The following is a 14,945-nucleotide window of genomic DNA, read 5'->3' as shown; positions in this document are numbered from 1 at the left end:
TATTCTCGGAAGTCAAGAAAATGGTGGAGCAAGGCTTATGCAATGTCACGTCACGAGAATATATGAACAAAACTTGGAGGGCAGCAACGGTCTCTCAGAGGTAGAGGCATTAGTTACCTGAAAGAAAATTTGACGGGTGTGGATGAGTTGCGGTAGTCATAAGAACAGTGACGAGCAAAATTTTTTACTTACACTGGCGTTATTATCACTGGACGCTATTCCTGATACTCTAGAAATGCATGCACTAGTTAACCTTATGGTGGCTCTTTGTTCAAACAGATTAAGTCAGGATCACCAATAAGAAAATATGTGTGAAGCTAGCCTAAGCTGATAAGGCTTAAGTTTTTATTAACTTCATTAACTCAACTTTATTACAGTTTTTTATGTACATGCAATACGTACAGCTAAATACGTGCAATTGTCACTAATATCGATGACTGTGAGCTACTGTAAGTGGTTAATAGTACACCATACTAAGGTGGCTTAATACGAGTAGACCGAAGTCGTTAGAGTGACTAGTGGCAGTAGCTCTGCTTGATGCTGCTGCTACAAAAACTTGGTGAGGGACTAGAAGTTGTTTGCGCGTTTTGTGTTTATTCACCAAGTTCTGAAATAAAAGGGAAGATAGCTTGCTTATAAGGTTACAAAGTAGGAACCTTACCAAAATTTTTAATGTACAATTTGTGTGTACTGCTTATGAGACGTGCGTATGACTCTTGTGAGTAACTATTAAATACAGTAGAGTGAAAGTTAATTTTAAAGCTTTATAAAATATTTTGTAATTATCTTGCAATTCAAAAAAAAAAAAAAAAATTTTAACCTAAGATTCTAACACTTCTGTGAGTTATACAAGTGAAGATGAGAAAGATTAAATAAAAATTAGTTAAAAGGTGCGTTATTTAGATGTCAAATCAACAATCTGATTGTTTATCTTCCTCCATTAATTACCAACTAACCTAACCGAAGTTTGGCATTATGTATTTCTCAAAGCATTTAAATTGTGTGACAAGTGTTCTTTCATCGAAGACTTACATTAAACTGCAAGTCATAATAAAATTATGACACCTCGAGTGGATATAAAAATAAGTTGATATTAAATAAATTCAGTCTTCTAAAATACCAATTAATAGTTACAGTTAGTTTTGTGACTGGTTATTACAAGTATGAATAAATAATGATAGTTTTTTCAGGTCTCTTTGTCAATATAATATTGTGAGATACTCGTATGTTAGTGACATTCTCAAACTTCAGCTGTCAAGGGTATTACAGTTTTTGTAACTCGGTATCACAAGCCATCTAAATCATCGTGATGTTACAATGTAGGATGGCCTGAAACTTTTTATGACGCTCCAAAAAACAGAATCTGGTGTATTTTACTTGCTATCACTTATACTTGTATAACCTGCTCTAATGTTATAACGGTAAATGTTACAAGGTAAAATGTATTACTGCTGAGAACTTTAGGTGAAAAGCTAACGACGAAGGTATGTCTGTGCAGTTTGTGTGATTTTATAAAGAAGAAAAAGTAATGCAGCTTGGTGTACTCTCTATTGTATAGCAATTATATACAACTTTGTGAAATCTTATGAACATGAAAAAAAACACGAAACTTTTCTCATAATAATATGTAGTTATGTGTTTTTATAATTTGTATTCAGCAATTACTTTTTTACAAAGTTATAATTTTTGTAACATAATTTGCATATAAATACATAGTATTACAAGAATGTTAAAACTTTTGTAAGTTACTTCAAAAATTATTTACTCCTAAATGCTTGTTTCACAAAAGTGTTGTGATATCAATAAAAATAACGTTTGCGTACGATAAACTTAAGCTTTAGATGTCCTATTTTTATTTCTACTTTTTATGCATATTTCACGAAATTTGAGAGTTAATCTTATTATAATTATTATCACTGTGACTTATCCTTATTATGTAAAATCAGAACTTTTTAACTTTGTACTTTTGACTTTTCATTAATTTGATTGCAGACCTTAGTTTTAACTTGTCTTATACAACTTCATTATTCTGTGATTTTTTACGTTAAATCGTGTTTAAGTAGTAGCCAATAGATGTATGAGAATTTGCAACAACTAAGGAGTCTTATCTAACCTCTATTATGCTGTCACTTATCAAGAAGTACTCTGCCCTATTTATTACCCCTGTTGTATCGCCGTCTCGAGCTCCCTTAGTATCTATATCATGTTCATAAAGGCTGCCTGAGGTCCAGTTGTCAGTCTTTGTGGGTGACTACAAGCTGTATTCAGAGTCTTACTGATTGTTGATCACCGAACTGTAATGATTCGCTTAGTTTTCTCTCACTTGTCATTGAGCAATGAGTAAAACGTTTTTTTTTTGACTTAGGAAACATTAAAAAACAAATACAAGGTGTCACAGATGCAACTTGATGCGCTATGAAAAAGTTTCTCGTCGATGACAAGTGTGCGTAATTAGGATCCGGTAAAGTTTTGTTGAAACTTTTAAACCACTAAAAATTTTACGGAAAGCCTTAAAAGTCACAAGTGGTCCGATTCTTTAGACAAAATTCTAGAGCATATTCTCAGCAATAGACTGAATAACACGTGGTAATTAAACAAAAATCAGTTTGAAATTTCAAGAGAGTCAGCTGCATACAGCCAGCTAATTAAGTCTCTCGAGGGACGCATCCTGACGTTTTCAAGCGTAGTCTCAAGCAATATAAAGGGGCCGTGGTCAACAAATATGCATGTGCACCAGACTTTATTTAAATCTCGAGTACCAATATGTTCTCTCTGCTGTTAGAGTCATCAGCTGTGGACTTAAGATGCATAGAAAACCAAAAGTCTAACGCAAAGGAGAAAGTGCGTTATTGAAAAATAGTTACGTAGGGACTGCTTGGGCCCTCATGCTGCCGTTACCTGTCACTGTCTGACGTCTTGTTTTGTATTTGAGGCTAAGTATCACACCTCTATACACGTGGATTGCGTAACAAGCACAGCCATCTCTCTAATGGCCATCAACATGAAAAATAATTATTTGATGAAAAAAATGGTAATATTAAGAACTACAATAATAACAATAACAATTATTACATAGGTTAAATTACTTTTTTTTTTAAATCAAAATCGTATTCACTATTTGACTTGTACTTCATTGTTGCTGTTTTTTTAGTCTCATCACAAGTGTCTACGTTAAAGTTCTTATACCATTTACGAGCCTGTCGTTAAATATGAGGGTTACTGTGCTCATCTTTGAGTGTCAAGTAGGAAATTGATAAGGAAACTTTAATAATGCTTGAGCATTAACTATAATTTCTGTTAAAGTTAAGCCAATATCAAGACCAACATAAAAAGTGCTCTTAAATATGTCCTAAAACCTTGTGGGAAATTCAAGAACGATGATTTTCAAACTTAAATGAGTACTGCGCACAACAGATCTTGTTCATCATGCTGTCTTCTCTTGGTTGAGCTTGTACAGTAGTCACTCTTTTAGAATAGTTAATTCTCAGATTTTGTAGAAGAATCTTAGCTGTACCTGCAGTACATTTCTATTGGAGGTTGGCATTTACCTAGTGTCTTATATGAAACTGCAGCCCTAAGAACTTGTCTTAAAATAAGGAAGCTAAAACACAAGAGAACTCTCAGTCTTTTTGCCCTTACATATACAAGCTGGTTTTACTCTTTTTGCAAGTCATTCAATTAAATGACAAAAACTAAAATGGTAATTGTTTCAATGCCAATAAGAGTATAGACAAATTACGTAAAACCTATAAACTTAACTGTAAGTTCTTAAAACTTTTCGTTTAAATCACTTTTCAGGCACAACAAGGAATCAGCTTTGACAGCTTAACTATTAACTAATGAATCTAATGTAACAGATGATAACTTAAAAATATTTACAAAGCAGTAAAAACTAGTTTTAAAAGATTAACTGTTAAGTGATTTTCACCAGTAACTTTACGTTAACAAGGTAGAAGAAGAGTATAGAGGGTTTTTATCATTAAATTTGTTAACATTGTAGTGAACGTTTTTTTCAGTAGTATTACCTAAACAGACACTCTTGTAGTCAATTCTTTCTAAACTCGGATGCAATTGCGATAGCTGGATCTATACTGCCAGATATGCTCTGGTAAGATTCAAACACTTGTAAAGAGAGTTGTGGCGTTATTGCTCCAAAAAAAAACTGAGAACTGCAATTTTTATGACGTTTTGCAAGCTGTAAGCTACACAAGCTCATAACACAACTGCTGCTGTTATCGCTCTTCACTGTAGAGTACTGATCAATTACTGACAAACTATAAAGCTTTATGTGTTACTAATGAGTGGCTGTGACAGGCCATGCAGGTCTTAGAAGGGGAGACACTAAAATAAGATAAGGGACAATGAACGAGTCTTTCAAGTATCGGCAGTAACGTGAACGAGAATGGCAACGTTTCTATTTTTAGGAACCAGACGCAAGAAGAGCTCGCCTTCATTAAAGCAATCGTGTAACAAAAAGTGTTAAGCGTCATTAAAAGCTCAGCATGTTTGTTCTGCAACAAGTGAGCTTGTAAAGACGCTCGAAGCTATCCACAAAAAAAATGGAAACATTGCAAATACCGTCATAAATGGCATCAAGACTGCGCTCAAACACTTACGATCAACTGAGTTATTAGTAGGGTTGTTCTATCTGAGGAAAAAAACTGTACCAGATGGTTTAAAAAGTGTTTTAAATCCCTGCAACTCTTTTTTTATAGAAAAAATGAAAAAATAACTTCAGTCAGTATTACACGGAAGCTTGGATAGAAGAAAGCAGAAGTATGATGGAAAGCTCTGAAAAAAGGCAAAGAGCTGTGGCCTCTTTGAAAAAAAAAACTAGCGATGGCAAGAGGAAAAAGGTCTCTCCAAGTAACAAGACTGCCTAAAAGTTAATCTCTCACATTGTAACGAAAGTCCTGATAAAGGTTGGGAAAAAAAAACTGGGCCAGGGTACAATATTCAAGAAGGCTAGCCTTAACCCGGAAGAGATGAGACCTTCAGTCTCAAGTGTTGTTGCCACTAAGAAAGAAGATTTTCCCTTTAAAGCCAAAGAAACTGAGAATGTCACAGAAATTACCGCAACTCATTCAGTAGCTGGCCAAGAAATCGTTGTTACTACTGCACGAAAAGTGACGCTTAAGATCTAAGAATTAGATAATACCATCGAAGAAGAACAAATTAAGAAATTTGTTGAGGAGATCATCTCCAGCTAAAATTAATATTTAAAAGTTCTACATTTAAAGCGAACGGTATGGTACAAATAATGGTGTTTGTAACTCTTTACGAAACAGTGGCTAAGAAAGTTAAACATATGGGCGCAAATAAATTTGTTGTTAAACGTGTTACAATAAGGTTAGTTCTAACAAAGTGTTTTTAATGCTTAGGGTATAGACATGTGCCTTTAAATGTCGAAGCTGCAACCACTGTAGTGAAGTATGGTATTTTTATTGCAAGACAAAATACTAAAAAGACAAATCCAGCAGTGGGAGCTATCCAACATTTTGACAAGCGTTAGTAGAAGGCAGGAGAAAAGCCAAAGTAAAAATAAAATAAAGACATATTCTTTTTGCTGTCTGTTTTTGTCGTGGGATTGGCCTTAATGCTTGAGGCATGCCAACAAAAACAAGTAACCCATAAGGTTTTCAAGCAACCAGTAGTAATAACATTTTTTTGACATTTTATATGGAATCACACTTGAAAAACTCAGGCATACTAATAAGTTGTTGCACGTAGTGGGTCGCAGGATCTCTTTTTGTCGGGTGGGCCTGGCAGCAGCTAAAGCCAGACAATGAGGACTTTTTATGCTGGGAAACCACATAAAAAATGGCTGCACGCCTTGTAAACAAAAAAGTCCTGGTTGTCTAACTAATGTAGGCTTTCCACCACTGAGAAGGCAACGTAGTTGCACTTTTGAGTGCATTATTTATGCCAGCCTGTTTTTGTGGATTCTCTGCTCCAGTAATAAATTTGTATACTTGTTGCTCATTTAATTGGTACACTTGTGCTATGCTCATAAATACATTAACTACAGACAATGACCCCTCTAACACTTTGTAAACAGCGCCAGGGTAACGCTCTCAGATAAGACTGAGAAAAAGTAGCAACTCTTGGCTGGCCCGAAAAAGTAGAACCTATCACTGGCAAGAAGGTAAGTTGTTGCCTTTGTTATTAACTAGTTTTAACCTATTATTAAAAAAAAAAGTAGTGCTGGCTTTTACAGTTTAGCACGCAAAAAAAATGCTATAATAAAGATCTTTAGTGCAAAGCTACTAATCCAGACGTACACGTCTTTAAGGAAGTCACTAGAGACTATTTAATGTCTCATGACCTAATTTGGATAGGGAAAGACAAGTCGTTAGAATGTTGGCACAAACATGATAACTAACGTCAGTGAGGACAGCGACATTACCATGTTTAGTAATTAGATGCGACAAGAGATTGCGTGTATGGCTGAAGACAACGCAAAGCTAAGACCCAAGTAAGATCAAGAGATGTAGCAAGTTTAGTTAGTAATAAAAGAGCTTAAGTTGACGCTGGAAGCAATTAATGAGACGTATGGAAACACGAGCATCGTCGTTGAAGATCACCTAAAAGATGCTCTTAAATATCTTAAGTCAGCAGCTATCACAAAAAAAAGTTAGTATTGAAGATAAATACCTTAGTAAAAAATAAAAGAATGGTCTTGAACCAGTTAAATACATGGGTAGTAGAAGAAATAGTTTTCATTGGTATGCTTAGGAAAAAACTCTGGACATGACCCTAAAGAAAATAGCATGGACAAAAAAAAACGAAACCCTTGAAAAGCCTTAAAAAATGTTGAATAGCTGTGACTGCAAGCTAACAAAAGTGAAAGAAAAGAGGTCTTACCTCGTATCAGAAGAGCTAAAAAAAAGGCCTCACATAATGACGAAAGTCCTGGTATAGATCGGAAAAGATCACACCTTTGCAGGAGTACTTCAGTTGGTTATCTGCTAAAAAAATCATTGGAGACCAAAATCAAGATCTGGAGGTGAAACTTTTTAAGGCAAACGGTAGAGAACAATTAATGGCATTTGTAACACTTAATAAAATAACTTGCAAGAAAATTCAAACACATAGGCTGGATCAACATTAGGTTCATCTCCTGCCGTGTTTAGAGAAGGCTAATAGTAACAAAGTGTTCCGTATGTATGAAATATAAATATGTATCTTAAAACTTTAAAAAAGAAAGTTGATCAAAGCTGTGCTCTAAATGTTGAAGCTTAAACTACTGTAAAAAAAACTGTAACAGTAAAGCATGGTGTCTTAGTTGCAAGATAGTAAGCACTAAACAAAAATTCAAAAATAGAAACCACACTATCTTTAAAAAAGTTTTAAAAAGTAACAGGAGTAAGGCTAAAGTGGCGTTAAAGAGGAGAAGCTAAATATTTCAAAGTAGTGTAAGCTCATGTCGACCCAGGATGCACTAGAAAGACTTACTTTCAGCTTAAGAATGCATCAAGCATTCAGTAGCACTTGGAAAGGATGCAGCATGTGTAGGAGCTGTACATACGTGTTATGGTGATCAGAGATCCGGAGTTCTTTTCTAAGACTCAAGAAAATTGGCGTCTCTAGCAACTGGTGGTTATCTTGCTTGCTAAGGATGTAAGAAAAGATGCTTTTCTCGGTGGCTTCACTCTAGAGTTATGGTGGTGGTGGGACCTCTCTTTGGCTGACGTGGGGGGTGTTGCAGTGGGTGGAGCCAGACAATAAGGACTGTGTAAAGCCAGGTAACTACGGCTTATTCGATTGTACGCCTAATAAAAAAAAAAAGTAGTGGGCTGACTCATATATGCTTGCTACTACTGAGGGGACTACACGGCAGCATTTTTAATACATTTTTTATGCCAGCTGGCCTTAGTGAGTTTTTTGCCTCTATCGTGGGATTGTATATCTATTGCTCGTTGTGCTGAGTCACTTGTAGTTTTCCTACATAACCATTTACGAAAAACAATTACTGTTTATAGATTTTGTAGAGAACGCTCGGAAAGTATCTGCAGTGGGATTGAGGGAGAGTGGTAACTTCTAGCCAGCCTGAGCAAGCAGAATCCTTCTTAAAAAAAATAGTAAGGGTTGCTCCATTGGTTTTAACCCTTTTTTCGATACGTATTTAAAAAAAAGGTAGTATTAACTTTTTCCGACAACAGAATCTAAAAAAAAATGAAAAACTAAGTACCTTAATGAAAAATAAGTACTCTGGGTGGTAATTTTCCAGAGAAAGCCTGCTAGCAGCTCTCATCCAGTGCAAACACAGGTGGCTGCTGCAGGCTACGCAAACTTCAGGGTTGGGGGAGCACAAAGACAAATCTCAAGCCCAGTAGAAACTTTTAAATGTGCCATAGAATTTTTTAAATAAGAAAGTCTCTGAAATAAAGGCAGTAACGTGAGGAGGGACATCAACGTTACTGTCTTTATCAATTAGACACTAGAAAAGCTTGCCTGTACGAAAAAGAATAAGTTCATGCTAAGAGAAAAGTGGAACAAAGAAATTGAGAAAATACAGTCTAAAACAAAAAAAATTAAAAAGATTCTTAAAGCAATTTATTAAATGTAAGGAAACACGGCAAATATCATGAAAGACTGCCTTAAAACTGCCCTGTAACACATTTAATTAGCTGTTATTATAAAAGAAGCATTTAGTATCAAAGAAAAGTTCTGCACTACTCAGTGAAATAAGACTTTTGCATCATTGCAATACAGAGAAAGAAGAAAAGATAAGCTTCCTTGGTATGTGCAGAAGAAAACAATAAACGATGCCCTTAAGAAAAAAAAGCATCGACAAAAATGAGGAGAAGCTTATTAGTAAGCCCTAAAAAATGGCAAAAAGTAGTAATAAAAAAAGGAAAACAAGCGATAGCCGGAAAAAAAAATCTCTCTTCGAAATGAAACTATCCAAAAAAAAAAATCCTGATGCAATGACAAAGGTTCTGGTGAAAGTTTGAATTTGAAAAGACTTGCTAAGGTACTTCAGTCCAGAAAGGCTGGCGTCAACTCTGAAAAGATGGGAGCTGTAGCTCAAAGTGTTGTGGCCCCTAAAAATAAAAATTTTCTTATGTTAGCCAAAGAAGTATAAGAAATTACAAAATTCACTTAACACGTGCAAAAGTCAGTAATGAGCAAAAGATCAGTAGTAACTGTGACACGGTAAGAGACAGTTAAGAAACAATATTTAAACTGTATTTCTTAAGACTGAGAAGTCGAGTAATCCATTAAAAAGATAATCAGGAACCAGAATCAAAAGCTTAAGGTTCTACTCTTGAACAGAAACGGTAGAGAACCTATAGTTGCGTGATTAACTCTGAATAAAGCGGCAACTAAGCAAGTAGAACACGACGGCAAAATCGAAATTGGATTAGTCTTCTACCATTTGAAAAAATGCTTACCATTTTAAGGTGCATCCGTTGTCTGGGGTAAATACATGTATCCCATGATTTCTAAGACAAAACTAGGTCAAAGCTGTGCTTTCAATAGAGAAGTTTAAATCATTACAAGAGATGCTGCAATAGTCCAGCACGATGATTTCTTTGTGAGACAGAAGACATGAAATACGGAACACGCAGTGAAAGCTGCCTAATCTTCAGAAGAGTGCTAGATAAGGCCAGAAAAAAGTCTTAATCAGGACACATCTAAAAAGCTAAGTCCTGAAGTAAGAGTATATACTAATATCAACTTACGCTGTATTAGGGACACCTTATTTACTAACTAGAAGAAGCATAAAGTATATAGTAGCGCTTGCAAAGAATGCAACGTACTAAAAGGTGCTTAACTCAAGTCTTGATCCTCAGGGACCCAAAGTCCTTTTCATGACTAAAAACAATCAGCACCTATAGCAATAGTAGCAAGCTAGCTGGCTAATGTTGTGAGATACAATGTTCACCCTGGTCGCTCCACCTGCAACTTATGCTTACACGGCTACGAGGTAAAACTTGGGCCAAGTGGCATTAGAAAAAAAGGTTTTAGTTGGTATAAGTAGTCTCATCAAAAATAAATTCTGAGTCCTCCACTACCACTGTCTCTGTAGTGTGCATTAAGGAATTTCTCCCTGCACAATAAAGAACTACTACTACCACTAGTATCGCTACTACTACTACTACTTCTACTACCACTACTACTACTACTACTACTACTACTACTACTACTACTACTACTACTACTACTACTACTACTACTACTACTACTACTACTACTACTACTACTACTACTACTACTACTACTACTACTACTCTACTACTACTACTACTACTCTACTACTACTACTACTACTACTACTACTACTCCCCCTCCACGGTATGCGTTACCTTGTCGAAGACCGTACTGCTTGCAGCCTTGGTCGGGTGAGGGGGCTTTAAACTAACGGCATACCTCCTTTCTTACACGCATCTAAACTCCTCCATCCTTTTACATAATCCTTTAAACACTAACATTCATCGATACTGACATAATCTTGCAGCATGGACGCTTTAGTTTGCGTGCGGAGGCTTGCTGCTGCCCGTAGCACTGTGTCGGGCGGGAGTGGGTGGTGAGACTCAATGCGGTGACTGGGGAGAACTGGGTATCTCTACCACTGATGAAGTCGGACGTCCGAAAACAAAAAAGATGTGGCGATCCTTTTAACTAAGAAATCTGACTATATGGAGGGCACTATTAGTGCATACCAACTGGTACTCTTTCGCTCGGCCGGTGTTAACGATGTGGTGGTTGTATTCGCCTCGGATCGTGGGCTGGAGCTGACATGAAGCAGGAGAACTACACCCTACACTCTCATAATACCTTATCACCTAGTTTGCTATTTCTGGGAACTCCTAAAAAATATTCTCTAGCCGAGGGTAGAAGGCTCGCCGTGTTTGTCGTGCGGTGCGACCCGTGAGCGGCCAAAGGGAGATCCTGGGCAGTAAGGCGATGCCTAGGCTGTGTGCCGAAGTGACCCGAGCTGTCTTTGGCTCCTGCTGACTGCAAGACGGAAGGCCGGATTCTTAACCAGGTCCGGTCAATCATCTAACACTGCGGAGGTCGCGGCCCGAGGCGGGCTGTTCGCGCTGCTGCTGTGGCCTTGCGGGCTTGGCGGGGGGCCTGTTGGGCTGGGGGGGTGTGGGGGCGTGGCAGTTTTCTGCTTAGCTCCTGCTCCTTTTCAACTTCGCGGTTCCTTGCTGGGCTCGGGGGATTGCTGTCGTGGCGTATTTGGCTTGCTCCTCTTCGTGGCTCCCTCAGTGTGGTGAGTGCGTTCTGCCGCGTGATGTCTGCCGGAAACTCTCCAGAGAGTGGATCGCTTCTGGTTGGAGCATGATGCTCAAGGGAGTGGAGGTGGGCTAGGGTGGCAGGGCGTGCTATATCTCGGGGTTACCCACCCGGACCGAAACCGCCCTTCAGACATGTGTTGGGGGCGGCCGGTGGCCTCCACCGGTGAGGGATCCAGATGGGTTGGTGGGGACCTTGGGATGAATTTTGTCTGTTTTAGATATGGCGCTTACTTCAACAACCAAAGGAGGATGAGAAGGAGAAACGGATGAGAGGGTATACCCTTTCAACAAGGATCCCGTGGAGAAGCCCAACCAGGAAGGAGAGTTGGACGTTGCTGCTGATACGGTGTTCGACGACCTAGCCAAGGCCTTGGACGGGCTTAGGGCGCTAATGGTAAGGCACATCAACACGGCAGGCACCATAAAGACCAACGTCGCTGCGGCAGTGACTGCCATGGGTGTCCTGAGGCGCCTCCAGGAGCAGGTAAAAGAAAAAGAAGAACTGCCTTTAAGTAACAACCAGGCCAAGGCAAAAAATGAAGGAAAAAGGAAGCGAGGGCAAGAGGAAGAAACCCCAAGCCCTCAGCTTACGCCAAGTAAGGCCGTAAAAAAAGCAAAAGGGGCTGGATCTCGGCTGAAACCAGAGAGTGTTCCAGCAGAGGTTTCAGCCGAGAAAACTGAATAAACGAAGGTCCAAAGAAAGGGGAAGAAGGAAAAAAAGAGGCTAAGGGGAACAAGCCCCAAGAAGGTGCAGACAAAACTCCCAAGGTCACGAAGGAGAGACGTCCCAGGGTCGGGCCTGAGGCGATATTGGTTAAGCCAGCCCAAGGCAAGAAGTATGCCGAGGTCCTGGCCCTAATGAAAAAGGTTGACGTTACCGGGCTCGGGGCGAGCGTTGGATCTGTCAGGGAGACGAGGACGGGAGTTGTCCTCGTCGAACTGAAAAATACTGAGTCCAAGCACTGCGATGCGTTCGCCGAGGCAATTAAAAGTGCCGTGGCGGACGCGGGTGGTGTAAGGACACTGGCCCCGCGCTCGACCTGGCAGATAAGGGACGTTGACCCAACGGTGACAGAGGAGGACGTCGAAGCAGCAGTAAAAGGCTGCTTTGACGAAGGGGCGTCCCCCAGTATGGTTGTGCGGTTGTCTCCTGAAACAAACAGAGGAAACCGCATAGCCTACGTCGAGGTGCCTGCGACGGCGGCTCTGATTCTCGAAAAGAGGGACCACATTAGGCTGAGCTGGGTTAACTGCAGGATGCGACGAAAGATCACAGTTGAGCGTTGCTTCAGGTGCCTGGGCTTCGGGCACATTGCAAGGCAGTGTGGCGGGCCCGACAGGACCGGGGCATGCTGGAGGTGCAGTGAAAAGGGTCACGTGGCACAAAACTGCTCGGTGAAAGAAGTGAGCTGTTTCCTGTGCGAAAACGTGGTCCTGAAACCGGACACCAGAAATGTCGCTGGGACTGCCGGGTGTGGGGCCCCTCGGGCGCCTGCAGTGACGACTCGGCTGAAATGGCGCTGATCCTGCAGGTAAACCTGGATAGAACCGTGCTCGCGCACGATCTGCTGGACCAGTTTTCCCGTGCCCGGGGTGTGGATATGCTCTTCATAAGTGAGACATTCCGCACGTTACCGGGCCGAGGCTGGTTCTGCGACAAAACAAGAGGCGCAGCCATCCTGATCCGCAGCGACAAGTTCTCCGCATCCAATACCGGAGGTAGAGACGAGGTCGTGTGGATCAGGTGTGGTAGTGTTTTTATATGAGTTGCTACATATCCCCCAACATTTCGATTGGTGTCTTCAGAGAGCGGCTTGCTGAGCTCAAGGATACCGTCCGAGTGCAGGGAAAGTGGTGATGTAGTCCTGGCCGGCGACTTTAACTCCAAGGCCATCGCTTGGGGGGAGCCGAGAACCGACCCCAGAGGACGGGCGGTGTTAGAGATGGCTGCAAGGCTGGATCTTATCGTCATGAACCCTGGTGGTTCAGCAACGTTCAGGCGACCTGGTAACCGGGGAACGATCATCGATCTCACGCTGGATTCGTCAGAAATGGCGGCACGGGTCTCCGACTGTCAAGTCCTGGAGGACGACACGGCCAGTTATCACCAGTACGTCAGCTTTGTGATACACGAGGATCGTGGTGCAACTTCACGAGATGTAAGGCGAAGGCGCGTTAACGGGTGGAACGTTGCAAAACTTAACCGTGATCTGCTACTGGAAGCCATGGTTGGCGCGCCGTCTCCAGCCGATTTAAACAAGATCAATAATCAAGCGGAGGCTGAGGCACTCGTGAGTCGCACTACGAGATGGGTTAAGGAATGGTGCAACGCGTATATGCCCAAAAGGTCGACCAGGACGGGTCGACGTTCGTGCTACTGGTGGACCGAGGACATTGCTGACTTGCGCAGAGAGGGAAAGCATCTACGGCGTCTTGCACAGCGACACAGAACTCGCGAAGGCGCTGGGGCAGCTGCTGCCGCGTACAAAGGAGCAAAAAGAGCGCTGGTGAGGGCGATCAAGGTGAACAAGAACCGATGCTGGTGCGAGCTCATCGCCAAGGTGGATAAGGACACGTGGGGCCTGGGCTACCGGATTGCGTTAAAAAGACTTTACGGTTCGGACCCGGCACCGCCGATGGAACCTTCCTTTTTAGAAAGAGTGGTCTCTTGCCTCTTTCCGGAGTATCCCGCTAGGAGGGGGGAGGACATAAGTGTAGGACAGGTATCTCTCTTCACTCTCGAGGAATTGAGGTCGGTGGCATCAGAGATGCCGGGGCGTAAGGCCCCTGGTCCGGACGGGGTGCCGTCCAAAGTCCTCAAGATAATAGCTGCGGAAAAGTCACACGTTTTGTTGAACATGTTCAATGCGTGCCTGCGCGTTGGACTGTTCAGCAGGCGTTGGAAGATCCAGAGGCTTGTTCTTCTGGACAAGGGGAAACCACCCCCCCCCCTAGTTCCGTCGTCATTCCGACCCGTAGGTATGTAAAACAATGCTGGAAAAATGCTAGAGAGGCTAATCAGTACTCGCTTGAGAAAAAGAGTCAGCCTCTAAGAAAATCAGTATGGGTTCCGTAAGGGGCGATCGATGGTTATGGCTGTGGCCAAGGTCTTCGGGTTGGTCGAGGAGGCATGGAAACCCTCTCATAAGACAAGGAGCGTCTGGGTCCTGGCGACTCCAACGTAAAAAATGCCTTCAACTTGGTGAAATAGTCCGACATAATGACGGCTCTGAAGCGCCAAAATGTACCGGACTACCTGATAAAGATCCTGGACAGTTACCTCCAGGATCGAGTACTCCGGTACGACACGAAGAATGGACCAAAAGAGAGGCGTCTGACGTCGGGAGTGGCTCAGGGATCTGCCCTTGGCCCCGATATCTCTGGAACCTGGTCTACGACGAACTTTTGCGCCTTAAAATGCCTCCGGGGGTCAAGCTGACGGGCTTTGCTGATGACATAGCATTGCACGTCACAGCGAGATCGCGAGAGGAGGCCGAGTGCAAAATACGGTGGGCGGTCGCGATAGTGTCGGAGTGGCTCCGGGATCACGGTTTTTAGCTAGCTGTAGGAAAAACGGAGATGGTCGTCCTCACCAGGCAGAGGTGGTTCGGGGGTTACTTTCGCCTGAGCGTTGCAGGTGAGGTAATCTGCGCGAGCCCGGTGGTGCGCTACCTCGGAGTGTGGATCGATTCA

General features: G+C 41.6%; 1 protein-coding gene across 1 annotated transcript; it reads left to right on the top strand.

Moving 5' to 3' along the window:
• Positions 1 to 11,384: 11,384 nt before the first annotated feature.
• LOC149374050 (uncharacterized) lies at positions 11,385 to 14,239 on the top strand. Its single transcript, XM_089594962.1, has 5 exons — positions 11,385 to 11,432; positions 11,545 to 11,848; positions 11,944 to 12,656; positions 12,704 to 13,001; positions 13,059 to 14,239. Exons 1-5 carry the CDS (start codon positions 11,385 to 11,387, stop codon positions 14,237 to 14,239), a joined length of 2,544 nt encoding a protein of 847 aa, XP_089451088.1.
• Positions 14,240 to 14,945: the final 706 nt, after the last annotated feature.

This window comes from Copidosoma floridanum, unplaced genomic scaffold (genome assembly GCF_036245765.1).
Source record: "Copidosoma floridanum isolate Cflo_tuat_1 unplaced genomic scaffold, Cflo_Japanese_pri ptg000022l, whole genome shotgun sequence".
NCBI lineage: Eukaryota > Metazoa > Arthropoda > Insecta > Hymenoptera > Encyrtidae > Copidosoma > Copidosoma floridanum.
This window is presented reverse-complemented; position numbering and strand designations above follow the sequence as displayed.

Excerpts from the sequence above, each read along its gene's own strand:
- LOC149374050 (XM_089594962.1), top strand. The coding sequence starts at position 11,385 with ATGTGTTGGGGGCGGCCGGTGGCCTCCACCGGTGAGGGATCCAGATGG. Across the intron at positions 11,849-11,943 it reads AAGCCCTCAGCTTACGCCAA|GTCCAAAGAAAGGGGAAGAA; the intron begins GTAAGGCCGTAA and ends GAATAAACGAAG. Across the intron at positions 13,002-13,058 it reads GGTCGTGTGGATCAGGTGTG|AGAGCGGCTTGCTGAGCTCA; the intron begins GTAGTGTTTTTA and ends TGGTGTCTTCAG.